Raw genomic sequence first — 27,336 nt, 5'->3', positions numbered from 1 at the left:
CAACAATACAGCAGAATATCTATTGTTGCTAATCGTCATTAATCTTCTTTCTTCGTTATGTTTGATCAGTCTTACAGCAGGAACTCATACTGAAGTATAATTGTAAAATCTCAGTCTCATCCTCAACATCTCTGCCATGTCTATTTTAACTCTCAGTCCTGTGGCCTGTCCCTGAACATGTCACTCCTCAGTGCTGACCTCTCTACCAGTTCTTGGATATCAGCAGCTATACAGGTGCCAGCTTACGTTTTTCAGTTGGCTCACATTACCATACTTTCCACAATGCCTGCACGCTATGTTGTTTACTGCTCCTGGGTGGAGCCTTCTTGTGCTACATTAATTGCGCAGTTACAAGAGTTAAACCTGCTTTAAAGTACAGATTGTACAGTCTAACCACAGCAGGAAGGAGCGCCCTGTGATACCTCAGATCTCTGTGCACTTTAGGGTCAGTCAGCATTAATCAAAGCTAGGGTTTGGGAAGGGAAGAGATACAGGTGATAGAGAAGAGCAGGTACTGCCGCCCCTAAAAATGACTTCAAACAATGTAGAATAACACTTGATAGATAGATGTGCTGTTTTAGACATTTTTTTATATTTCAGATCCAAAATGATGAAAAGATAAAAAATAAAGATTAAATCAATAAAATTGTGTTTTTTGTATCTTCAGATAACATTGCTGCATTTTACCTGATGAAACCTCCTAGTATTCAGATCATGTATGACAGGGTTGTGTAACTTTTATCATCCAAATCTTGCCATCAACAATGCACAGTGGACCCATACCAATATTAACCACTTGTTATTTCAGTCGAACTCAGTCTAAGCTGTAACCTGACTATTTGCCAGAGGCTGAGAACAGAAGCATTGGATTGGCTGTATTCTTGTTGTCCCACAGGTTTAGCAGGTTTAGCAGCAGCAGTCCTACGTGTGTTCTTTGTGTGCGTCCCCGCCGGTGGATAAATACAGCGTATGCCAAAGATACATAAGCTTGACTGCGCCCAAGCGGACAGTTTCCTTGTTAGACGCGGTAGTTGCACGTGAAGTTAGGCGGGGGAGGCACATCCCAACATAACCTCAGGGCTTCTTCGTCTAACGTGGGGAACAAACATGGTTCTGCGCTCCGTTTGGCTCCAGATGAGAAAGCAGGGTGCAGCTACAGGAAACCACGGTAGAGGAAACTTTGACCATGAGGGATTATGATGAGAGCATTGCTTTCCTGGGGCAATGGGGACGTTTCCAGCTGGTCGTCTTCTTCCTGCTCTGCTCCACCATCGTTCCCAATGGATTTGGCGCTTTCACCCTCGTCTTCCTCACAGACATGCCGAGTCACCACTGCCTGGTACCGGACGACAACCTGACAGAGGACTGGCGCAAAGCCGCCATCCCAGTAGAGGTGAGAGCTCCATCTCATCCATTCTCTGGAATATTGCGCACTACATGCATTTCTTTTATCCTTCATAAAACATTTGTATTCACTGTTATTTGATAAGATAAGAGTTTATTAACCTCAAAGCTCCAGGATTTAAGTAGTTTTACAGTGAATACAGCAAAGTATTAAGTAAAAGGATGTAAGTGAGAAGTGTTTAGTCAATGAAATAAAGATAGAAAGTGTATTCCAAGAACTGCAGAACCAGTGCCTAATAGTAAATATCAATAGTTGCATGAGACAGAGAAAGTAATACACAAACAAAGTGGCAGGTAGTTGTGTGGCCATATTCTGTGGTTGTATGTGAAGATAATACAATAACACAGGTTTGTATGGATATAGTGGCCAATTATTGACATATATTTCATTAGTCGCATTGTTATTTTACACAATATGTTATGACAGAAAAATTGCAATTGCAAAATAAACTCTTATTATCTAGTAACAATGGTTTTTTTTTTATCACTGTGAGGTGTTGAATGGGAAAGAGGAGCTGAGCAGATGCAGCAGATACAGATTGGATGTGGTCAGAAATCTCTCAGCTCAGGGATTCGTTCCTGGCATGGACATCAACCTCACTGACCTGGTGCAGGAGGCCTGTCTGGACGGATGGAGCTACAGCACGGACATTTACAAATCCACTGTAGTCTCTGAGGTAAGGATGTGTGTGACCGAGACCGTGAATAAGCTTCTTGTCATATGTGTCTCTTGCTGTGTCCTATAGGTGTAATTGCCAGCTCACTATCTCTGCATGGGCACATCAGCCTCTCCCTGTGTCTGCTTGCATTTTTTCTCTGCAGCATTTAAAGTTCTCTTTGTTCTTTCATTACTGAAATTATAGGGGTGTTACTAAAGGTGTTGACCAAATGCCAAGAATGGAATGCAGTTTTCACTAATGCATGTGTTGCAAAGCTGCTGGGGAGAAATATTTCTCTCAGAAAGCCTTGAAAGCAAACTTCTCCCATGATCACATGTGGATCAATTGATTGCTATTTAGGACGTGTCCTTGTTTTGCAAACGGCAATGAAACAGAACCTCCTTGGCAGAGGTAATGATATCTTTTTTTTCGTGTAATTCCTTATTCAACTGTTCATGATATTTAAGTTTCACCTGGTGTGCAGTGAAGAGTGGAAGCAGCCCTTAACTGCCACAGTCTTTTTCCTGGGAAGTCTGTGTGGATCTTTCTTCTCAGGACTTCTGTCAGACAGGTGCGAAAACAACTTGCTCTTTGTGTGAACAATGTATTATTAAGTCATGTTGTAATGTACGAGAAAATTCTAAAGGCTGCAGGGCTATAACTTGTAAACCCCGTATATAAAGACAATGCACTTTTATTATATATGTGATGTGGCATTTGAAGTCTTAACATTCTTATCTTTCACTGTATTTTACTTTCTGCATGGCAATTATTATCTTGTGTGGACAAAAATGAAAAATATATATCATTGTGGGAGGTTTCTGTGGTTTAATCCCGCTGAAACTGATTCTGCATCATGGGTGCTTTCACTTTTCATACTCAAAATATTTCTATACTTTTACTTCAGTAAAATCTTCGATGCAATACATGTATTTGGAAACTAAATATATTGATATTTACTACAAGATGTTACTCAAGAACCCAAGTGATTCCTCCCCCCATGACAATACACAGTACAACATTTAGTGGTAGACGACTGTACAATCTATCTGGTTGATATTACTTGATTTATTTTACTTCTCCCTACAGATTTGGAAGGAAGCCTGTTCTTTTTGCAACCATTGGACTTCAGACAGTTTTTACCTTTGCTCTCGTCTACTCTACCTCATGGTTAATGGTAACCATCCTCCTCTTCATCAATGGTTTGGGGCAGATATCCAACTTTGTAGCTGCTTTAGTGCTGGGTAAATATATGGATCTCTTTTTTCGTCTCCTACTTACAATGAAAGCGTAAATAACTTTATAGATTTCTCATCCTTGTTCGACACACATCCAAATGATTATATTTCTTTCTCTCTGCGTGCAGGAGCTGAGGTCTTGACTGGCAACGTGCGAGTTCTTTACTCATCATTAGGCACGTGTTTAGGTTTCGCTGTTGGCTTCATGATGCTGCCTGCCTTCGCTTACTTTATTAGAGACTGGAGATCTCTCTCATTGGCTTTGTCGCTGCCTGGCCTGCTCTACATCCCCCTCTGGTGGTAGGTTGCACTCATTCTAAAGGAGCTCATATTTGTACATTGAAGGCTCATGAATGGCGTACCGTACTTTGTCTCTTACCAGGATATAAGTGTATTTGTTAGAATCAAATGGAATCATTTGTTATGGTTCCTGATAGGAAAAAACACCATATCACCATCTGTTTCAGTTGAGTTACACTAAAGGGGAAACCACAGACAAAAGAGCGACCAGTGTCCCAAGGGTTCGGATGAGAAGAACAAATCTTACACATCAACATGTTTGATTAAGATTAAGAAATGAAGCCACTGAAACAAATGTGGCACTAAAGTAAAGTTAGGTTTCAATGTCTCTTGTAATTATAAAGGTCACAGTTACCACTGTGGCCCACCCAAAGCCACCATCCTATTTTTATTCAATCCTCTCTTCTGATTGGCTGCTGGACTTGTAAATGCTAGAGCTCCAGAGAGAGAGAAGCTGTAAAGCTACATTGATCTTTTTTGGTACTTGAAACCACAAATATATCTTGTGGATATCAACACTTCAAATTAAACACAAGAAAGGTTTTCATTCCCACCAGCATCCCGGACAAAAACAAATGCTTCATCGTGGGAAAGGCGTTTCCCTTAATGCTCTTAGCAAGGTTTGCAAAAAGTAGTCCCTAAACACATGACCAGAAGCACAAATGAGTGAAGTGACCCTGAGAACAGTGGAGCCGGGTCTGCGTGGCGGCTAGCAGCTAGTCAGCGTGCAGGGTATCATTTTTGTAACCCAGAGAATTTATAGAAAATTAGTTGTAGCCTCTTTTTTCCTGGTTCAACAGCAGTTGGGTGGGAGGGTTAGAGGTACAATTGTTTTTATTCTCAAAGATCACAGCTTGCAAAGAAAAACAACTTTCCACCTGGATGTCCTTGATGTTTCGGTAACTGCTAATGAGAGCAGACATGATTTTACAGGAAGGGCCGCACATGCACAATCATGCACAATCATGCATAAACATGAACATCGAGAGTTTGACTGAATTCTCTGCTCAGGGCAACAGTACTACACTATTTTCTTCACATAGAAATGGTTGTTTGCTTCATGTTTAAAGGATTTGGTTATTTTTTTTAAATACCCATTGTGATCAATGTAAATGTCTTAACAGTTTCCCAAGAGTAACATTTGTTGTAAAGTCATTGTCTTTAGATCCACTGAAACTGTTGTATAATGAGGCAGGTTCATCCCGGAGTCTCCTCGGTGGCTGCTCTCTCAGGGAAGAGTGGAGGAGGCTGAAGCCATAGTGAGAAAAGCTGCTAAATGGAACAAACTTCAGGCTCCTCCTGTCATCTTTGAGAATTACAGTGTAAGTAGACTTTAACCCTTTTGGCAGTGAGGCTGAGAAGAACAGTATGTTGAACAAATACCAAGACAAGTGTTTGTTAAGATCGTTTTGGGAAGGAATAATAATAAAGAGCTCTTTCACAAAGAACATCTTGAGCTTGAGGTCCTTGTATCTTGCAGGATGATGAGGGAAAGACAGACGTGAAGGAAAGCCTCAATTTCCTCGACCTGCTGAGGAAGAGCAACATCAGACTCACAACCATCTTTCTCTGCTTGGTGTCGTGAGTGTCACTTCATCCTCCATATATCACATCACGCTGAGATCCTCTCTGACCCCATCAACAGTTTTAGAATTACTAGCTACAATGGCTGAGACAGCTCAACGCATTAGAACCTGTTAAAACACAAGTGAATGAAAATATAAGGAGAATATCTTTCACTTTGGAAACATTTTTCATGTTTTACCACCACAGTTATATGTTATGTGTATGTATGTGTATATATTTATGCATAAGTACGTGTGCTTGTTTACATGAATGCCTATCTATGTCCATGTATGTACTTGTGTATGTGCATGTGTATATATGTGTACATGTGTATGGAGGTGAATGTGTATGTTCATAGATATCTGCATGTGCACATGTACTGTATGTGTATTTATATATGTCCATGTGTATATGTATATGCACGTGTATATATATGTCCACGTGTATGTGCTTGTGTATGAGTGCGTACATGTGTATGAGTTAAAGATTATTTATATTCAGATTTCTGTTTCAACATCAACATCTCTGCTGTAGGTTCACTATGGCGACTGGATACTTCGGCCTGTCCTTCAGCACGGCCCTGCTCCATGATGACCCCTACATCAGCTGTTTCTTCTCAGCAGCCATCGAGGTTCCTGCGTACATTTCCAGCTGGCTGGCGCTACGATATTTTCCACGACGAAATTCTATCATCGGTATCTTGCTCTTTGGAGCAGTGCCACTGTTCCTCTTTCAACTTGTACCAGAAAGTGAGTTAAAAAATACACCTTGACACTGGAAGTTTTCAGACTCAAAGTCGAAATAAAAAATAAACAGGCACATCTCCTCATTTCCCTGTTGTTTTGCAGGATTGTTTTCACAATGATTCTTGGTGCCAAGTCATTCACAGTGTGGTGAAATGATTAAATCTACAAAAATATATAACGAAACTATTCATTAAGGTTATTGTAGCCTTCAACTCGGTTTCTTGGATTGAACTGTTGATTTACTATGATTAGGAGTCATATTACTATTACTGATAATTTGTTATTGGCGATCATGACATATTCTTATTCATTCGTGCATTAAATCATCATTAGTATACATTAGTTATACATAATAGTTATATAGTGTGAAGTAGTTGGTGAAATATGAAACCAAAGCGAAGAAGCTTGTTTCACTCTGTTGAGGTGAACTGTACGAATATGTTGTATCAGTGTCGAATGACTGATGAGGTCTGGTTTCAAACATCACTGCTCTTTTAGAAAGGGCTTTGTTCATTTTGAGGAAATGATGCACATGTAATTAGATAAATAAGCTAATTTAATGATGAAATGTTACGTTCATATAAACCATGAAGGTGCATGAGCCCACAGCGGACACTAGGCCTAAACCACATTGAAGGTAAAACTTATTTGTACCAGTTTTTAGAGGCTGCCCCAGTTTGGATACAGGCCAAAACTCAATGGGTTCTTTCTCAGACCATTTACAAGTAGCAAATGTAACCTTCCTTCAAGCAACATAGAAATTAATTCAGTAATTTTTGCATGATCATGCAGGAGTGCACACAAACCTCTAGGCTTGTATGTGTTTCTGCTCTGTCTTGAGTTATAAAACTAACTTTCCCCTTATCTTTTAGCTCTACCACACATGTCTCTTGCTCTGGAGATATTGTGTAAATACGCTCTCACCACTGGCATCTCCATGATATTTACCTACACATCGGAGCTCTACCCAACGTTGCTCCGGAACACAGCCACAGGAACAACGTCGACTATCTCCAGATTGGGAAGCTGCATCGCACCGTTTTTGTTGAAGCTTAGTGAGTACACACATTTACGTTTCATTTTGTGGACATTCAAATCTAATTTCACCTCCCTTGAGAGCCACACACACACACACACACACACACACACACTCACTCAGACACATATAGTGTAAATGCTCACAGATAAGACCCGGCCTTTTCTCCCATCTAAACGTCCCCTTCTCCTTCGTTTAGGGATATACCTCAAGGGCCTTCCTCATATTGTTATGGGGACTCTGTGTGTTGTGTCTGTTTTTGCCACCCTCTTCCTCCCTGAGAGTTTTGGACGACCTCTTCCTGAAACTATTCAACAGATGCATAAAAGAGAAAGGTATTCTGCTTCAGAAATACATATACGTTTTTCTACTTACTGAATTATATTGGATTGTTATAATGTATTGAATAACTACAGGGTAGAAGTGATTGAATTCAGAATACTACAAGTAATATTGTTTTTGTTTGTTTCTCTATTCCTTCTGACAGGATAAGTTGTCCATGCATCAGTGGGAAAAGAAAAACAGTACACGTGCCGCACCAGGACAGTCTACTATGATTATCAAGTGTTTTATGTATACAGTGATTAACATCTGTATGCATTATCTCAAAGCGTTGGAGAAGAAAAACTTGTCAGGGGAAGAAGCCGTCTGTCTCGATAGGTTGGATTTGGAGGAGAGAAATGTTTAGAGTAAAGATATCTATGCAATTAAATAGGTTCAGGAGGATTTTGAACTCTACAGGGAGCAAATGCAGAGAAGTTAAGAATGGAGAAATGTGATTTCTATAGTTACTGTCAGTATTCATGCTGCAGCATTTTTTTCAGGGTTTTTTTATCATAGACTTATCGATCTGTCCTGATAATAGAGAATTACAGTTGTCTAGTCTACAGGTAACACATGTATCCACTAGTTTTTCAGCATCAATCTAAAACAGGGTATTTATGATTTATCCCAGTATTGGTAGAGGTGGACGTAGAAGACGACTGGACCAGCCCTGGTTAAAAGAAAAGTTTATTCCAGCAGTAGAATGTGACATTGAAATAAGTTGAGTTGAGTCATACATGTTAGAATTGTAAAGCATCTTATAACTTAGGTTAACTTTCTTATAGTCTCAGGTAGGGTTGTCACGATTAACCGATTTTACGATATCCGCGGTTTCATAACGTCGCGATTTCCAATATCCGATACCGAACTATGGTGTCCTGCCTCTCGCGAGTCACGTAATCTGTGTGCACGAGCAACTGAAACGTTAGTTGAGAAGAAGGTACTGACTTAACGGCCTTATATAGTTGTTCACAGCGGAAACACAAATTCACTGACCAACCTTCCACAATAAGGCAACTAAATAAAATAGCTTACATAAATTACTTTTAAATAGCCAAACTTCACACTTTAAAAACTAACTGGATATTGTTGATGATAATAATAAATATTTTAGTTCATTAGATTTATTAATAGCCATATATTGTTTGTTGTGTGTCTCTTTCCTTCTATAGTATCTATAATCGTGAAACCGTGATATTTCCTCTGACAATAATCGTGGCACCAAAATTTCATATCGTGACATCCCTGGTCTCAGGAAATTTAACAAAATGTGTTTTGTTTACATAAATATACAGAAAAGATTATATCTTGTTTATGCACGCACATTCATGCTACAGGTATGTTAACGATAATGGGGTGGAAAAAATTATTATTTCAGTCGACTCTGTGTTTCCTTGGTTCCTCTGTCAATCAGTTGAGTGCTGGTTGAGAAAAATCTAAATACTGCACAGTTTACAGTGGTGACAGAAATCATAACCAAGTGGCTTTCACAGATTTGAGTGTAACACTATTTTTCATAACCCAGTAAAAAGAATATATAGAAAGACATACATATACATTACATATCTTGCGATTGATTGTTTTGTGCAGCCATGGAAATATTTACTGGGATTGTGTGCGTCTTGTTTTCATCTATATGTGTATGTCTGTGCTCAATTGATGAGTGTTCAGATAAGAAATTGCAACAAAGCAGAAAATGTCACAGATGATTCTTTTAATATATCACTCACAACCAAAATACCCTCATCTTTATCAAGACTGATTGTCTCAAGCCTTAGTTACACAAGAGAAATGTGTGTATCTTTGCAGCCTTTTTCTGTTGAATATTGTATCTACATCAATTTGAATCTACGTCCTGCAATGAAAAGCCATCCAACGATACAACACCATGAAAAACAGTTATTATGAACAACTTTCTACCTTTCAGGTCAGTCTGTGCATTGTTGGTTCCATCACAAAGATTATTCAGAAATGTTTTCACATTTTAAAAGTGAAAGAAAAATTGCAGCTACACTAAATGTGAAAATAATTATATTAAAACATTTTGCTGTATTATAAGTATCATATATGATTCTAATTTACCAGTAAAGCAGCAGTCATGTAAGTGTAGTTGCACTGGTTGGGAGATACACTTTTCATTTGACAACATGATGCTCTCTCACAGTAGACATTATTCCAGCTCTATGGAGATGTTGATATAATGTCACATAAAATACCTTCTGGTGAGAAAGGGTTGTACGGTTTCTTCCATCAATAGCTGGATGTCAGTGCTGCTCATTGTTCAAGTTTCAACTGGATCTTTTCCCTGGAAATGTCCTTGTCTTCCTCGGTGTGTGTGGCCGTGTAAGGTGTCTTCTGACAACATCTGGAGTAAAGAAATAAAACACAGCAGAGCCGGTCCGTTTAATAAGCCAAGTGGCTGCTTAGGGCCCTACAGCCACCAGGGGGCCCCAATAGTCATGTGTTATTTGCTGAATTAGGATTGCCAATGTATTGCTTGCATTTGACTCTGATGAGACTTTGAACCAAAACTGGCAGCAATGACATTAGTGTGTATTTAACACAGGGCCCCTTGGACAGTGAAAATAATAATGCTGATGTATTATTTACCAGATGAAAAACATCTAGCAACCAAGTATTTGTTCTTTTATAGTGTGCTTTTTTTTCTTTTTTTTCTAAAATGTGAAATTATTCCTACATCCTACAAATTTTGTAGAGGAGTAGTTCTAAATAAAGAAATCCATTATTTTTAAACTTTCTTTAACGTGGCAGTAGGGCATTATTCATGTGGCGTTCTAGTTATGGTGGGTATATATTTGATTATTACTATTAGTAGCCAAAGGAAATGACCCTGGTGGGTGAAAATCAGAATGAATAATGAATGAAAGAGTAACATTTGGCACAATTAAAATTAATAGTTGAATAATTAAAACTAAAGCTGCAGGATCACAGACCAAAGACTTTTTTAAAACTGAGCTGATAAATACTAATGACCAATCTGAAAATCTACATGACCCAGTCTGTGGGAGGTGCTGTGACGGGGAGGTGTAAACTCACCCAGGGAAGTGTTGCATGTGAGTGATGGTGTCGGGCAGAGGCATTCCATAGCTCTCGGGCAGCAGGAGACTCAGCAACCCTGCCAGAGCCATCAGACTTCCCATGAGGATGTAAGGCAGTGATACGGAATAGCTTCCTGTGGCATCACATCAGAGGGGGAGACGGTGAAAAACAACCTCGGCCACAGTGGAAACCGTGGAGAGGTTTAAAACAAATCAGATAAAAGGTGAAGTTTTAAGAGGCTTGGAAAAAAGTGATTTAAAACCAGTCCACTAAATCTTGAGAGAAACCTCAGCTGGTTTATCCAACCTGTGTGCTAATCGAGTCCGCTTTTGTTTCTCCTCTAGGCACATTTGTTCTTGCTGTTTTGTCTCTTTGTGGACCAGCATCTCATTAGCATAGAGGAAGGGACTGGTTTTATATGCACTGGATCCAGATCGTTTAATTCACTACCATACAAGTAGTTATTATTCAGGCAAATTACCCACTTTTAACCAAAACTTCCAATGGTTAAATTCAACCACAGCCACTAATCTCAGTCACTTTAGTTTTTGGTTTTTACATTTATAGCCCACTTGAAGATGATTGATATTATTAATTATATCGTTGCTTCGATGCTTGACTCCAGAGTGCTGATGCCCACAGTGATGAATGTAATTCTTTACGCTTTAATTTAGGCCATAATCCCCATTAGGCCACCATACTTAAAGGCCTGTGAGCCCAAAAATTACATCATGGACGTTGTATTTTTAGAAACTCAAAATGTGCCAGTCTGTCTTAGAGTTAGCTTAAAGGTCCAGAAAGTGAATGTTTGAGAAGGAGGGTTAATAATAAAGATAATGTGAGTGTATGTAAGTTCTAAATCATTTTCACAGCGCTGAAAACAAAGCAGATGCTATCTGTGAAATGCGCTATTTTTTTAATGCTTGTGTCAAAGACAGGCTTGACCAAACGTAAGTCAGTCTCAGCTGTCAATCATGTTTCATCCCCTTTTTATTGAATCATATAAAACCAAACATTTCCGACACATGATCACCTGAACGTACATCAGTGTAGGCTTTATGGCCTATACTGCAGCCAGCCACCAGGGGGTGATCGAGATGATTTAGCTTCACTTTTGGGGAGCTTTCAAGTTGTATTTTTTTTTATTAACAGTCCACAGTAACAAAACTAAAGCCTAAAACAGAGCTGGATATTTAGGATTCGTTCCTTGCACTTGTCCCACAGTGACCAATAGACAGCTGAGTGATGTGACATAAACATGTACTGTACTTTGAGCAGATGATCGAACGTCCTTACTCAAGTAAATGAAGTATGGAGCGGTGATGCTGCCTATTCTGGAGGCCATGGAGCAGGTACCAATAGCTGTGTTCCTCAGCACGGTTGGGTAGACCTCTGCTGTGTAGGCATACACGACGGCGAAGGCCGTCGACACGGCAAACTTCCCCATCATCTCGAGCGTTATGGCCAGAGGAATCAGGTCTGGAGGGAATAAAACATTTATTTACTCAAGGTTAAATGGGAGTTATCAAACAAATCAAAGAATCAATCTAAAGTTCTGCTCTTATTAAAACATCTCGTGTTCTCAAGTGTGCATCTGCATATCTGAGCAGATTGATTAAAATGATGAATGTCACTGAGGCACCATACTTGCTGGTATGAGCTGTATGAAGAGTAGAGACAGTCCTCCCATGGTGAGCGTCGAGAAGATGCTCAGTCGTCTGGAAACCCAGCGGAACAAAACCCACGACAAAGTGTAGGCAGGCAGCTCGACCAGAGCCGACAGGAAGCAGTTGAAGTACGCGTTGCCATGAAGGTTCACCGTGTTCAGGGACAATGCGAAGTAGCCAATGGTCAGGGTGTTCCTGTGGGACAGTTTTATCAGTGTTTCAACTCCTGTGGCATAATTTTGTGTAAACTTGCCAAATAGGGAAACTGAAAATCTGTAGGGGAACAAAGAGTATGACTTTAATATATACATAACTGCAAGACATCTAAATAGTCTATTTACTGAAAGGTTAAAAAATATATGGTTGTTGTGTATACAATTAGTTTCTGGTGCCTACAAGTGGGGAAACATTAACAGCACAAATAGGACAGTTGCAATATTGCTTTCCGACAATAAGTGCAAAGACACGAAAATGGCAGTAAAAGTAGATGTTTAATATAATATATAAAAATCCTAATTACAAGTTAAGGGGAAGGAGTAGAACAGATGAAGTTGTGGTGAAGAAAACAAGATGAAGTTATTTGTTAGGAGGACCATATTTTTGTTTATCAAATGTTCAAACAAACTTTTTTCAAGAGATGGTGCAGTAGACTACAAAATAGTGATAACTGGCGCCGAAAGAATTAGCCTAGATATATTTTAGAAACAGACTAGACTGAAAAAAAATACTTTGCATTTGCATCCTTTAATAATTTGAAAATATAAAGTTCACCTGCTGTGAGTAGTTTTTTTTCTGTAAGAATGAGAAAGAAAATCAAACAGCATCTGTTTTTCTGACTCAGTGAGAAAGTGAGCACTGGAAGAATTCAGTCAAACTGTGCAGTTACATAAAGGCTGATTTTGATCTTCGACGCAAGCTTCACAGCACCTGACAGGTCATTATTTGTTGTTAAGGAAGCGGGTTGACATGCAGTTGAGATGCATGAACTGGCCGTCACCATGTGTTAACAGCGTGCATGTTCTACATGTCTACATGTAAGTGTGTGTGTGTGTGTGCGTGTGTGTGTATAGCTGTGCATGCAGGGTCACTGTACTAAAAGTGGAGGTCGGATGGGACAGCAGGGACTCACCACACCAGCCACAGCGTGAGAGAAATCCCGCGGATGTTTCGGGAACGCAGCAGATCGCAGATGTTATGGGTCGTCCTCTCCTTGGACTGACGTTTATACTGTGGGGCAGTGGAGCATGTGGAACAACAAACAATTTACAATTTAACAAGGGGAGGCAGCGTCCAGAAACAATGTCATTATAGAGGGAACATTGTGAATTCATGGCCACTTGCTGAGTGAACACATGCATGTGCACTTGTTAACACATACAGTGACCAAACGTGATCAGAAATTAATGCAAGGAAAATGTCTTTTTATCCCTTTATCCCATTTATATTTACCATACTATTCCTTTTTTAGTGTGGATACTTAATCCGATGTAAACTATTCATGCATCATTGTTTCCTAGAAGCCTTTGTTGACCTATGCAACTTGGTGGAACCTTAAACTCCCAATTTTGTTGTTTTTAACAGGAAAAAACAAAAATTCAGCCTAAAGCTTCAGTAAAAGTTTGGAAGAGTAGAAAAAAACCCATCTCCACTTTAATATAAAGATTCAATGGGATAACAGCACGACTATATCAGTTATCAGCAACCGTTTTACTTGGCTTTACATGTATGAAGAATGTAAAAAGAAAAAAAAAAGGTCCTGCATTTAGATCAGGGTTGGGGAACATCTGACCTCCATATTCAGTCCACATGACATTTTATCAAACAAGATCTTTCTATGATAAAGGTAAACAGGTCCTTCAGTTTGTTTCCTTCTGTCCATTCACCATCAGGCTCAAAGGAACACACAAATGTAACATATGTGGCCCTTACATCCCAAAAACAAATATGGGCCTTAATTGGCAAACGGTGCTGTATGTGAGGTTTAGTATGGATGTGAACCTAAAGTGGCCCTTGTGATAAATGGTGAATATGGCCCAAATACTACAAAACTAATTTGGGCAACTTTTTGAACCTTTGCTTGATAGCAATACTGCATGTCAACCAAGTGGCATCATTCCAAACTGTATCTGGGCCAAATCAGATTTTTGCAATTTTTCCTTGGATTGACCAGTTTCCACAATTTTGTAACACTGTAGTGTCACATGTCAGGATGGTTGAGAAAGCCCTGCCTTGGAGGTTGAACGTTAAACTACTACTGGAGTAACATAAGGGAATCTTGGGTAAAATCTTGCTAAAGTCTCATCTAGATTATTGTTGACTCTTGCAGAACAGTAAATGATTACACCAAACTGAGCAGTGCAAAGGTCATACACATTCACGCTCACCCCAACGTGTCGAGAGAAACTGATCCACAGCGATTAGGAGCAGGGAAACAGGTATGAACTGGATAGTGGCTTAGTTATTCACATGAGCTGTTATTTCAGTGAGATCTCACCTGCGGGGGACTGAAGATGACTGGCGGAGGCTCAATTTTGTTCTTCCTAGCAGCATCTCTCACTATGGCCTCAGCCTCCTCCACCCGACCCTGAGAGAGCAGCCACCGAGGAGACTCTGGAATGAACCTGCCCCGATATACAACAAGTGGACAGTGAGAGAGAAATAAGAGGAAAGCAAACTCATTTTGATTTCCTCCTAACGTTAAACTGAGTGACTCGATAAAAGTAAAACCTCCCCCACACTAGCTTCCATAAAGTTAGCATACAAAGATTTTATTCAGTAGTTTTTCATAGAAACAATTTTCCAGATCATAATCATGAAAATAACTATATTTTTAATCTTAGTTTGTAAAATTTAAGCAAAGTAAAGAACTGAAAATTGTCCCAGAGTCAAAAACCTGAATAATTTCACTTTAAACGACCGTTCGGGTTAGAAAAATGACTTAATCTCTGCAGATTATCATAATCATTTTCTGTTTTACACATAATCGATCATTTGAAAGTTACAGCTCTAAAATAATACAATACATAGTGTACAAATGTGAGAAACATATGGGAATGATCAACACTCCCCTGGTCACTGCTATGATCAGCTTTACAAAACAATTTGATAAGGTAGACGGCAAAAATATTACCTGTAGAAATCCACACAGACACACACAAGCAAACACACACCTACCTACCACCAGAGAGGAAAACAAAGCAAGCCAGGCAGGTTGAGGGTGAGGATGAGCATCCTCCAGTTTCTGATGAAGAAGCCCACGAGTGGCAGCAGCATGTAGCCTGCACCAAAGAAAACACTCACACCCATGGTGGAGAAAATCGTCCGCACGCGTGGGCCAAGAATCTCTGTCCCTTAAACACAAGAGAAAAGAGAACAAGGAATGCATTACGCTGTCTTTTGCTTTGCCGTGAACCAGTAAGCAACTAAATACAGTAGCTCAGAGGATGAATGAGTAAAATGAAGAAGTACCTAAGACGAATGCGGACACATAATTAGAGATATGTCCCAACCCAACGACAAAGAACAAAGCGCAGAACACAGGCCAGGATGGAGAAGCCACCGTGATGAGTGCAAACACCGTCTGGACGGCCATGGTAACAAACAACACGATTTTCCTCCCATACCTGAAAAAGACAAGAAGCAGAGGTAAATCACCAAGTGTTGTTTAGATCGAAAGTTCATTCACACACATGCCGCCATGACTAACTATTGTATGTTTTTACAATATATTATACTTTTATTACATGCCAATGATTTCACAGAGAGTAATCTGTATTTTTTAGCACTTTTACTGGACCTCCTGGCCTCTTTTAGCTTTGGTACTCAAATCTAACTTAAACATCTCCCATTAGCCCTGTCCACCACTGGATTGCCAGACAAAGGTAGAGAGACATGTTTTCTCTACAGATTTGCAGGGTGGCCGGGAGAGCTCAACGCACCGCAAATTAAGAAAATACATGCAAATACAAAAGATATGCGCAAATTAAGAACACAACTTTTGAGGACACATGCGCTGCAGGAAAGGCCCCAATGGATTGATAAGATTGCTCTGAGTCTGCTGGATGTACACAAAAGCAGCTGTAGGTTAATGCATCCTCAATATCAGTTATATAATATGTCGAGCCTGTGGGAGTGAATGTGTGTTTTAGCTCATTTTGAAGATCTTTTCGCATTGGTCTAAAAATCAACTACTTTTAAAAACTTTAAAAGTAAATTGTCATGTTGATCAAATTCAATGCAGCAAAACTAATGATCATGTTTTATATTCCACATATTCTACTTCCTTATTTATACCAATGTACATTACCCACAATACAACTTCACAGAAGTTTGTGCATCTAGAGATATAAGGGTTGACCTAAAGATTGGCTCACTTCTTCTCATCTTATGTTCTCATCAAACTTCATCAGCTGCGGAAGGTATATACAAAGTTTTTCACATAGGAAGTAGAACTAACCAAAAGCTGTAAACCCCTTGCTGTGTAAAATCAACTACTTTTTCACTCATCCGGTGGCGTCTTTAAACAAGGTCCTGCACAGATTTAAAGACCTGACCTTTTACCTACATGCTCAGTGACACTGATCTTCAAGAGTAAAAAGTTAAAAAGTACATTGCAAAGATGTCCACTTAACGATTAACTTATTCCACAGCAGTGGACGAGTTGACACTGACTGAGGTGAAGTTAATCTTTTGTACGTCACCTGTCTGAGAGCTGCCCTGAAATAACAGAACCGGCGAGAACCCCACCGAAGTAGACAGAGGAAGTCAACGGGTTCTTCCACCTGTTATCACACACCAGGTCCCACTGAAAGACACACACAGACACACAGATGCTGTACCTATCAAGTTAAGTCAAAGTGTACAGTTCTGATTTGTTAGCTATAGAAAAAGAGTGTCACAGTCATAATCAATATCTTAAAGTGCAACCTATTTATATTCAAAATTAGAGAATAAATCATAATGACCTTTATCATAATTCTAATAAAATGGAATGTAGATATTCACTCATTATTTCTGTGCCATAGCAGTGCTATTGTTGTCTTAATTATTATCATATTCCAACATGCTTTAAAGAAGGTGGACAAAATATTTGAAACAAAGAAACAAATGTGTTTCCATTTCTATGTTTCCAGTGAGTGGTTATTCTATTGTATTGTATTTTCGGTTGTTGCTCTTGTTTTACCCTTCAGACATCAAACTATTTGTAGTCAAGGTTGAACATAACTCATCCATCTCTGTCTTGCAGTGTCGGACAGTTTTCAGTGTTTATCCTCTAAACAGGGGACACCAACCTCGGATATGATGGTGGAGATGTAGACGCTCTGGTCATAGTCCCACCCGTCCAGGCAGCCTTCTTTTGGCACCTCGGTCAGATTCACATCGACGCCGGGCATCAAACCTCTCTCTGAGAAGCTCAGCAGATCATCCAGTTTGTATCTGAGGCATTTGCTGGGCACCAGCTCTCCTCCGCTATCCACCTCCAGAGGGATGCTGCTGTTCCTCCACGCCGCCGTGAGGTTTACGCGCGCCGGCACGACGCAGTGGTGCCGCGGAGTGTCGGCCAGAAACACAATGGAGAGGGCGGTGAAGCCGTTGGGCACCACGGTCAGACAGAGGAGGAAAAACACCTGCTGCTGGAAACGGCCCCATTCTCCCAGGAAGGTGGTTGCGTCTTCATAGTCGCTCATGCTGCCTGCGGAGCTGCGCGCTGCAGACGCGTAAAGTGGGGCAGAGTTGACAAGAGACGCGGAGGACTCTGCAGTGGGTATTTGAAAAGCAGTTTTTTTTTTTTTGGTTCAGCAACAAAACCATCCCACCTCTTTCTCAGTACTGTATTCATTTGGGTAAACCCGGTTTTAAAGGCACAATCCGTAAAGCAAATGAAGACTAAAGCAAAATCTCATGAAGTCACTCCAGAGGATTCAGTTCCCAGTGTGGGGACATGGTGGCAATAAAAAGGATTGATGATTAGATGATTGCACACTTATCTTTAATGAATGATTTGTTTTTAAGAACGGTCACAGAGAGAGAACCATCTTTTATTACAAAATAGAATTTAAAAACCTTGAGATAATCTCAGGGATTATAAATTATTACTAACATGCATGTACATGTTTAATCTCAAAACTCAAGCTCTTGAAATGAATGACTAAACTTTCGAACAACACATTACACCACAGGACATAGCAAAGTTACACACACACACAAATCCACGTTAATCAACAACTCTGTCATAAAGGGGCTGTTTTAGTGAGTTTCTGCAGGTTTCAACCTCAAAGGTCTTCTATGAAAAGAAGATAGTGGGTCTACAATGTGATAAATGCAGTTTTTAAAGGGAAAAAATATATATTAATTAAACATATATATACTGTTGCCACTCCCGCCACTGTTGCCTTCACTTTCCACATCTTCTCCAGCTCTTCTTTCGTATTTTTCGGGCTTGATGTTGCTGTCACTTGGAACCGCTGCCTCTGCCGCCTTCTGCTGTTTTTCGATTACCACGATATCCGCTTGGTAGCCATCACCATTTTCTCTTTCTGGATCTGCAAGTCCCACAGCCCCTTAGCTTGGTCATTCCCAGCCGTCTTGGAGGTGTCTTCCATTTTGACCTTTAGACTTCCAGGCCATTCTCGGAGCTGATGTTCCCCTACCCAATGCCGACCACTTGTTTGTGGTGTCCCATGTATGCTGTGCCTGCCTGAGTCTTGTTTTGTGCTGGACTGTGTCAGAGTCACCAGGGGTCCTGTCTTGTGTGCTAGACCACAGCCTCTATTGATCTTGTGCAGTGCCTGTTCTTGTGCTGCCATGATTAATGCTTCTGTCTGTTAGACCAGCCTTTTCTAACCAATAGGAAGAAATGTCAATTTATGTGCGGTAAAAGCCCAGGTTAGTAATTGTTTTAAAGTTATAAACTTAAGTGTTTAAAGGTTCAGTGCATAGAATTTAGTGATATCTAGTGGTGAAGTTGCATGTAGCAGATGAATACTACTCACCTCACCCTCCCCTTCCAAACATGACAGAGAACCTGTGGCAGCCTTCAGTTGTCTCAAAAGAAGTTCAGTTTGTCCAGTCTGGGCTCCTGTAAAAGACATGGTGGCCTCCGTAGAGAGGACACACTCCAGATGTAAATATTCAAGTTTAAAAAAAATATTTACAGTTTTTAAATATAAATATAAAGGGCCCATTCTAGGATATTAGATTTACAATCATTCCCACAATTTAGATGATTAGCCAAAAGTGAAAATATCATAGGATTATTTTTCTATTCAATTTCTTAGGTTAAAGATCCCTTTCACCTATAAATCTTACACACTAAGCCTTCAACCTTGGATGTGCTAGATCATGCACTTTGTGCAAAATAGTGGTGGACAGGTAGTGGTGATCTATACCTGATTTAAAACTCATCCAATCAGTTTTAGGACTTTAACATGTAAAAGTGATAAATACGGCAAATTGCATGTCCTAAAAAGCATGTAAATGATTGTCTCTTTTTGAAGACCATTGACCGTGCTGCTGTGCTCTTTAACAAGACACTTGGTATTTGTTGAGTGTCGACACTCGCTCCTTGGTTTAAATTTAAACTGATATTCAGTTGTCATGTGATTATCATAACTTTGTTAGAAGAAATCACTTAAACTCTTTATCCACTTATAAGAAACCTGGTTCATATATACAGTCACAAACTTACTTCAATAATGACTCTCCAGCAGCATGTGAGCATCTTCCCTTTTGCTTTTTCAACACAGAACCTGAATCAGGCATCCAGATGTTTTCACTTTAATGGGCGAGAACATTGAACCCAGTGATGGTCCTCAGTGATGAAAGACCCTGATCTAATCTTGTCACCATGTTGTGTCTTTAATCCCTTCCTGTGTGCCAGGACAAAATACCACAGCTCAGCATCCTGTAACTCAGCTGAAAGGGTCCTGATTATCTTCATGAAAGGAAGTCAATGCAGGTAGTGAATAGACTGATTAACAGTGTCACCAGGGACATATTGGTGATTAATTGTTGAACCAACACGAAGAGGGCTATAAGAAGGTGATAATTAAATGTTGGCTTTCATCTGTAAATTTTACATTTCCACTTAAACAAAGAGTTTAACAGATTACTGTTGTATCTAAAACTAAAATGGCGCTGAGTGGAGCAGTTACCTCCACTAAGGCCCAACAGTCTCCCTGAATCCAATCAATCTGCACCAAATTTTACACACTCATCAGCTCACTAAAATTGTGATAATGTTATTGGACTTAAGTTAAACTTGAATTGAATCATATTGAAAAAAGTACGATTCTACCAGAATATTAAGAGTCAGAGGGAAAATAACTGTTTACATAAGCAAAACAGGCGCACAAACACTTCCTGCAACTTGTTGGAAGTTAATTCACCTTAATTCTGAGAATAATGGAGTCCAAGGCATGATGAAGACACAATGTTCTAAAACATCATAATGAAAGCTTCACATTTTTGTATATTGAGATAAGATGACTGAAATGTGATGACATTTAGACTGTGGACTATTTTAGCTGTATTTTAAAGATTTAATTGCTGATTACCTTAAAAACCCTACATAATATCAGTATATAACACAAATACATTTTCTTTATGTAGTGCTTTTAAGACATTTTACAAAGGTGAAGAGAAAGCGAATAAAGGCTGGCAACAACAAATATAAAATATTTATATACAATTTAAAATACACTTGTTGATCAGTAATTTATTATAATTATCTATTATTTAGACCAAAATCTATCATATTAATATAGGAAATATTGATAAGATATACACTAAGCATGCAGGGAACATAAGGTGACAGATTTAATATGTATCACATGAGTTATATGTTTCTGGGGAAATTTAACAGTTATTTCTATATTTATTTAAATGGAGAGATTTATTATATATAAAACCAACATACCGAATTGTTATATTTTCTGCTTGCCTCTGCAGTGTGGCTTGAAAATAGTCCAATGAAGGTTCTAATGCTACTTAGCAACATTTAGAGTACAGGCACGTGCACCTCTTTGGGGTATTTAAAAGTGTGGAATGTTGTTTAGAGAAAATACCACTTTGACCACAGCGCTGCGGGGGCTGGGCATCTAGACCGGCCACTCTGAGCCTTTTGATCATTTCACTTTTAGTCAATCAAATCTAATCAGTGGGTGGGAGATCTCCCCTTCGCTCATCCCAGATAAATAGTCCGAGGCTCTGACATCCAGTGTATCTGGCAGTCTTGCTGTAAGGATGAAAAAGTATTTTCCTGTAAAGGAGGTTTAAAGCTCTTAGGACGAGAAACTGAAGTTGTTGAGTTGTGACTCCGTCCCTCTGAGGGATCAGCTTACTCTGCCCCACAGAGAGCTCAACCCTACCACTCTGGCACTAAGCGGAAGACTTTAAGAGGGATACAGCACCTCATACTCTGAAGAATCTCGGAGGATTTTTTTCCCCCTTCTCCCTCAAGGGCAGGGAGGCACTTTTATAAAAAAAATGGGAGACTATGATGAAGATACTGCATTCCTCGGAGAGACCGGTCCTTACTTCTGGACCACATTCTTCCTCTTAAACACAGTTTTTGTCTCAACCGGATTCAATGGGCTTTACATTGTCTTTGTTGGAGCAGCACCAAAACACCACTGCCTCATTCCGGATGTTAACTTGACCGAGGAGTGGAGGGATGCCATCGTTCCCTTCAGGATAGTGGATGGCGAAGCTGTGCAGAGCCAGTGCAGCAGGTACAAGCTGGATGTGGTGAGAAACCTCTCTGCTGAAGGATATATTCCTGGAAGGGATGTCAACCTCACCAACCTGGAGGAGGAGGGATGCTTAGATGGATGGAACTACAGCAGAGACATCTACCAATCCAACATAGTCACTGAGGTCAGAATCAATGTGCATATGTGTGTTTTGCATAAGGTGAGAGTCATGAAAGTTTTCAGTTTCCCATTTTCTTTTTGTTTATGTCATTTTTACTTCTTTTCACAGTGGGACCTTGTTTGTGACAACAAGTGGAAAGTTCCCTTTGCATCCTCCACTCTGTTCGTGGGATACCTGGTGGGATCCCTAATCTCAGGGCAGCTCTCTGACAGGTATTTCATCCGCAGTTATCTGTGAAATTCCCCTAAAACACACCTTGCATCACTATATTCAAATATAAAAACTTCTAATACTACTATTTTATCTTCATCAGTAGAGAGATGTTGCTTTGAGTTGTGTAAGTTTTGAGAAAAAGCTCATAAAAACAGAAAACTGTGGTTATAAAGTGGATTGTGGTTTTAACAGTGAGGATAACTGCGGTGAATGTGACCTTAAGGCCTCATTAGCTGCTATTATATTTCCAACATTAGCGCCATCTACTGTTAAAGTCAAAGCATTAAAATCACTGTGAAAGTGCTCTTGTCATTTCTGGACTGGCCCCAGATGAAAGAATAGGCTTCAGCCAGGATCAGAAAACCTGGGGGCAAATTTGCAAAATAGAGTAGAAGACACAGATGAAAATGTCAAATTAGCTCAAGTTCAAGGACAAGTTTAATTTCAGCGTTGGCTTGGGTTGAAGTGGTTGTGCTTCCTGTCAATTGTCTTGATCAGGGAGACCAGCTGTTGCAGATGTTCAAGGTGGTCAGTCTAGAGCTGTTAAGTCTGAGTCTTGTAAATGAATGAGTTCTTTTCAGGCTCATCTTAGAGTCCCGTCACTGTGGTTGTGGAGACGCATGTGGCTCAGTTCACAGCGGTGAGAAGCGCTTGTGTGTTGAACTATTTATTTCTTCTGCAGCTGTGAAAACTCGGCTCTCCGTGGATGAGAACTGGGGGGGTGAGGGGCCTTGATGTTTTAGAGCTTTTTGATCATTGTGTCACATTAGGGCATTTTAAGGATTCAAATAAGGAGGAGAAATAAGTGCAGGAGAGTGTGAGGACACATGTAACTTTTTTACTGAGGAGCTTTTTCAGAGTGTAGTCTGGGCTGCATGGTGGATGAAGGAGGTAACTGAGTTTGCAGGTATGTCTTCGTATGATCAACAGTTTTGGACTTTTATCAGTGAAAAATGACACACACCATATCAGCATCTGTTGCAAAAATCAAATTGCAGAAATGTTTCAAGCATCTGCTGCAGGGAGGATGTGACAAAAATAATTCAGCTTCCAGACAAATTTTGCCAAAACAAACCCAGCACACTTTAATAGAAAAAAAGGTAAATGAAGCCCAGCTTTGAATATTACAGCCGAACAAACGATGAAGGTCAACTTGTCTGTCAGTTTACACAAAGTAATTGTCTGAGTTGATATAACAGGGAATAAAATCTAAGCTAATATATTTCAGATATGGGTTGTGCCTGAGCTCATATTTATGATCAAATAACAAACTAAAACCAAACTAATCAGAAACATGAACTTACATCAGTGTGATAAAATCTAAAATGAAACCAACTTTTTTTGGTTTGACCAATGTTCCACCCTCTAACATCTATACTATACTGAATTACATCCACCTATACTGCAGCCAGCAACTAGGGGGGCGATCCAGATTATGTAGTTTCACTTTTGGGCAACTTGTCTATCTTTGTGTATGATGACTATACCCACCGACATCAGCAGGCCCTTGCTATCTTCTCTACTGATGCCATATTAGAATAGTGTATAGTTTCTCTCATCACATTTTCTACATGTAAATGTCTTTGAATCACTGTCAATGATATTTCTATATTTTCCCCTCAGGTTTGGGAGGAAGAAAGTTGTTTTCATCTCTCTTGCGGCTCAGTGTGTCGCCGTCCTGCTTCAGTCCTTCTCTCACTCATGGAGGATGTTCTGCATCATGTTCCTCTTTGTTGGAGCCTCCCAGATATCGCTCTATATTTCTGCGTTTGTACTTGGTATGAATTTAAAAAACTCTCCTCATCCTATGTTTGGTCTTTTAGGCCCAAATTCCCCATCATCTGCACAAGTAGACAGATAATTCAACTTCTTTTAATGCATGTTGCTAACATATGTTGTGTTCCACAGGGACGGAGGTGTTGAGTAAGACCATGCGAGTGCTCTTCACAACCCTCGGGGCCTTTCTCTTCTATTGCATTGGGTACATGACACTGCCCTGGATTGCATATGGCATCAGAGAATGGAGGACTCTTCTTGCTGTTCTGTCCACAACTTCTGTTGTCTACATCCCCCTCTGGTGGTATGTTGCTCCTTATCAGTTTCTTCATTTTGTGTATGGCCACTGTAATGTGTACGGATCATCAGCAACCCGTGGTCTATTTTAAAATTAAACTTCATTTTACCGTGCAGGTTCATCCCAGAGTCTCCGAGGTGGCTGATCACTCAGGGAAGAGTGGAGGAGGCCGAGGCCATAGTGAGAGACGCTGCAAGGAAAAACAAAGTGGAAGCTCCATCTGTCATTTTCAAACAATCTCAGGTATGATTCACACTTTGCAATTAATAGTATGATTGTGCAGATCCAGGATTTAAAAATGTCTTTATTTCTTTAATATTGTGAGATTTCTGCTGATTTCTTAGAGAATAATTTATAGAATTTGGTAAAATAAAAATTAATAAAGGAATTAAATTTGATGCAAATCCATTTAAGAATCATCTGTAAACCATTCAGGTCTCCATCACCTTGAGCACAGTCTAAATGAATCTGCTCGGAAAATATTGCGCATGCAGCTCTGGATTAACAACATGATTTATGCTGTTTTTTTGTCTTTGCTTGTAGCGGCAGGGGATGCCTCAGTTTAAGACATACACGATGCTTGATATTCTCAAATCCAAGAACATCAGATGCATCACACTGATGTGTCTCCTATTGTGGTGAGTGGTTGTGTTCTTTTCTTCTTCTCTCTATTTTTATCTTGAATCTCATCACGGATAATGTTTACGACTAGATTGCCTCAGTTAAACACCACGCCCATCATTACAGGTGTCAATGCTGCTCCCTTCAATCTTGTCAGATATTTTCTTTTGTAGATACTTTAAACATTGTTCAAGTCTGTTTTTGTTCATGTGCTCTGCTGAAAGGGACACGTGACATTTATTCGATAATGCAAATGACATTTTTCTTTTTTTGTCAGGATGGCAATAAACATGGGGTATTTTGGTTTATCCCTGAACACTTCCAACCTGAGTGGAGATCCCTTCATGAACTGTTTTTTATCGGCCACCACTGAGGTCCCTGCTTACGTTGTTTCCACTTGGCTGCTGAAGAAGTGTCCGCGGAGGGCTCTTCTGTCGTCCTTTCTCGTCATTGGAGGAGGAGTTCTGCTGCTCATCCAGTTCATCCCTGACAGTGAGACTTCTTTCATTATGACAACCTATTAAACATGCATAGGCTTACATTATAACCGCACATCACCACATAACATATACTGTGCTCACCAAGGCCATTTTGATAAGGGTTCTCCCTTAACATGACAATATAACATTGACTCGATAATGTATGCTTCTATTTTTACTACTGTTATTATTACCTGTATAAATACCACAATTATTCCATCTACACCACTTATCCATTTTGTGAGGTTCATGTGGGGGCTGGAGCCAATCCCAGTTCAAATTTGGGTGGGAGGCAGGTGCCTGGGCTGGTCACCAGCGTATCGCACAGCCAACATGCAGACAGTTTAAAATCTCCAATGAATCTTGATTTGAGCCGGAGGTGCTAACCACCGTACCACAATGCTGCATCATTATTAATCATTTTAAAAAACAGTCTCACAGTGCTAAAATAAAACTGTTACACTACTCCTGATGTCAGGACAGTTCGAATCCCAATTTTCTCCAGTTTCTCCAGCTTTGTCTCTCAGTCCAAAGAGGTCTAGATTAGGATTAGGTTAATTGCAGACATTGAATTTACAGTGGGCTACTGGCCGGTCCAGGGTGCCCCCTCTCCCACCGTTCGCCTAATGTCAGCTGGGATCCAGGACTCCTGATAGATATTGGATGGAAGTTCTTAAAGCAGTACTGTCACTTTGATGCCCACTGTTCTTCTGCTTAAATTTTAAAGATTAAGTGTATCCCTCTCTCTCTCTCTCACTCTCTCTCTCTCTCTCTCCTCCCCAGCTCTCCATTCGGTTGCTCTGGCTCTGGAGATGACCGGGAAGTTTGGCTTCACCATGGCCTTCAGCATCGTCTACATCTACACTGCTGAGATTTACCCCACTGTCCTCAGGAACGTCGGCATGGGAATGTGCTCCTCTGCTGCACGCATTGGCAGCATCACAGCTCCTTATGTCATCTATTTAGGTACGTGGGTGATGAGTGCGATGTCTGTATATAAAAAATAAAAAATGTCTGCATAGGATAATATTAGATGTATCGGATATATGTAACAAATATAATACATTTTAGCCATATACAAGTCATATGGTTTTCATTTTCTCATGTATAAATTTGCATCTTTGTTATTTTCAGGTACCTATAATAAGGTTCTACCTTATATCCTCATGGGAAGTCTCACCATCGCTGCCTCTGTGGTGAACTTCTTCCTTCCTGAGACCCTCAACAAAGATCTTCCGGAAACTGTGGAGCAGATGCAAGAATGTCAGGGGTGAGTACATTTCACTGGATTCAACTAAAGTTCACATGTTTGACGTCTGCACATTGTTGTAAATTAGATTGACAGTGAATAGTGGTGCTGAAGCAGCAGTGGCTTGAGCGCTCATCTTAGACAGAGCCCTCAATGAATTCATATCTATCAGAAAGAATATAATAAAAATAATAATAATGTTAGATACATGTCATAATCAAATATTAATAGAATATCTTATGCTATTTTATTGGCTCCATAGTAAAGAGACAATATCGTTTACTTAAATGTTGACCATCTTCTAACATAGAGCTCAAAAGTAAATATGAAGGATCTGATAATCTTCAGGTTGGTTTCTGTGGTATCTGGGTTTCTGATCAAACAGTTTTAACAACCATTTCTTCTGATTCCAGGTTGTGCAATGGACCCAAAAAGAAGAAATATGTAGAAAATGGAGGAACGAGCAATGCACCTCTACAACATGAGGTCAAATCTGATGTGCCAACTCTCAATGTGTAGTCACTGCTATGTTTCTTGAATGAAGGAAATAATCTGAAAATAAAATCCCAAACATGCACAATGGGTGTTCAAAAGAAAGAAAAAAACATTTCCAAGAACTTTTTTTTTTAACTATAATTTTAAATAATACTTATTTTTTTACTCAGTTGGTGCTTGGTGAGAAAATTTGTGTTGTTAAATTTTTGTATGAAAGTTGAAATGCATGAATATCTGATTATTCTATCATTTCTGTGCCACGCAATTAAAGAAATGAACATATTTTGGAGATATCTACTGTTTTCTTTAGTGTTTAATAGTAAACGTGTTTT

At 39.7% G+C, this 27,336-nt stretch overlaps 3 protein-coding genes across 4 annotated transcripts; 2 read left to right on the top strand and 1 right to left on the bottom strand.

The window, feature by feature from the left end:
• Window positions 1-935: 935 nt before the first annotated feature.
• LOC109635726 (solute carrier family 22 member 4-like) lies at window positions 936-8,400 on the top strand. Its single transcript, XM_069539944.1, has 11 exons — window positions 936-1,393; window positions 1,899-2,081; window positions 2,531-2,634; window positions 3,153-3,307; window positions 3,430-3,601; window positions 4,797-4,923; window positions 5,082-5,182; window positions 5,702-5,916; window positions 6,786-6,968; window positions 7,149-7,284; window positions 7,437-8,400. The coding sequence occupies exons 1-11, from the start codon at window positions 1,187-1,189 to the stop codon at window positions 7,504-7,506; spliced, it is 1,653 nt and encodes a 550-aa protein (XP_069396045.1). The 5' UTR covers window positions 936-1,186; the 3' UTR covers window positions 7,507-8,400.
• A 570-nt stretch (window positions 8,401-8,970) lies between these two features.
• On the bottom strand, window positions 8,971-18,822 carry LOC109635650 (organic cation/carnitine transporter 2-like). Its single transcript, XM_020096983.2, has 10 exons — window positions 17,292-18,822; window positions 16,701-16,804; window positions 15,469-15,623; window positions 15,179-15,350; window positions 14,495-14,621; window positions 13,130-13,227; window positions 11,981-12,195; window positions 11,630-11,812; window positions 10,331-10,466; window positions 8,971-9,638 (listed from the first exon to the last, which is right to left on the bottom strand). Exons 1-10 carry the CDS (start codon window positions 17,685-17,687, stop codon window positions 9,548-9,550), a joined length of 1,677 nt encoding a protein of 558 aa, XP_019952542.1. The 5' UTR covers window positions 17,688-18,822; the 3' UTR covers window positions 8,971-9,547.
• A 679-nt stretch (window positions 18,823-19,501) lies between these two features.
• slc22a5 (solute carrier family 22 member 5) lies at window positions 19,502-27,280 on the top strand. Of its 2 annotated transcripts, XM_069539943.1 has the most exons (10): window positions 19,512-21,876; window positions 21,982-22,085; window positions 23,710-23,864; window positions 23,995-24,166; window positions 24,277-24,403; window positions 24,704-24,798; window positions 25,059-25,273; window positions 26,044-26,226; window positions 26,395-26,530; window positions 26,923-27,280. In XM_069539943.1, the coding sequence occupies exons 1-10, from the start codon at window positions 21,487-21,489 to the stop codon at window positions 27,026-27,028; spliced, it is 1,683 nt and encodes a 560-aa protein (XP_069396044.1). In that variant the 5' UTR covers window positions 19,512-21,486; the 3' UTR covers window positions 27,029-27,280. The 2 variants fall into 2 exon arrangements, with proteins under 2 accessions (XP_069396043.1, XP_069396044.1); XM_069539942.1 differs by having other exon boundaries at window positions 19,502-22,085.
• The last annotated feature ends 56 nt before the right edge of the window (window positions 27,281-27,336 follow it).

This window comes from Paralichthys olivaceus, chromosome 15 (assembly GCF_024713975.1).
Source record: "Paralichthys olivaceus isolate ysfri-2021 chromosome 15, ASM2471397v2, whole genome shotgun sequence".
NCBI classification, from domain to species: domain Eukaryota; kingdom Metazoa; phylum Chordata; class Actinopteri; order Pleuronectiformes; family Paralichthyidae; genus Paralichthys; species Paralichthys olivaceus.
The sequence above is the reverse complement of the archived record's forward strand: the minus strand, read 5'-3'. Positions and strand labels throughout refer to the sequence as shown.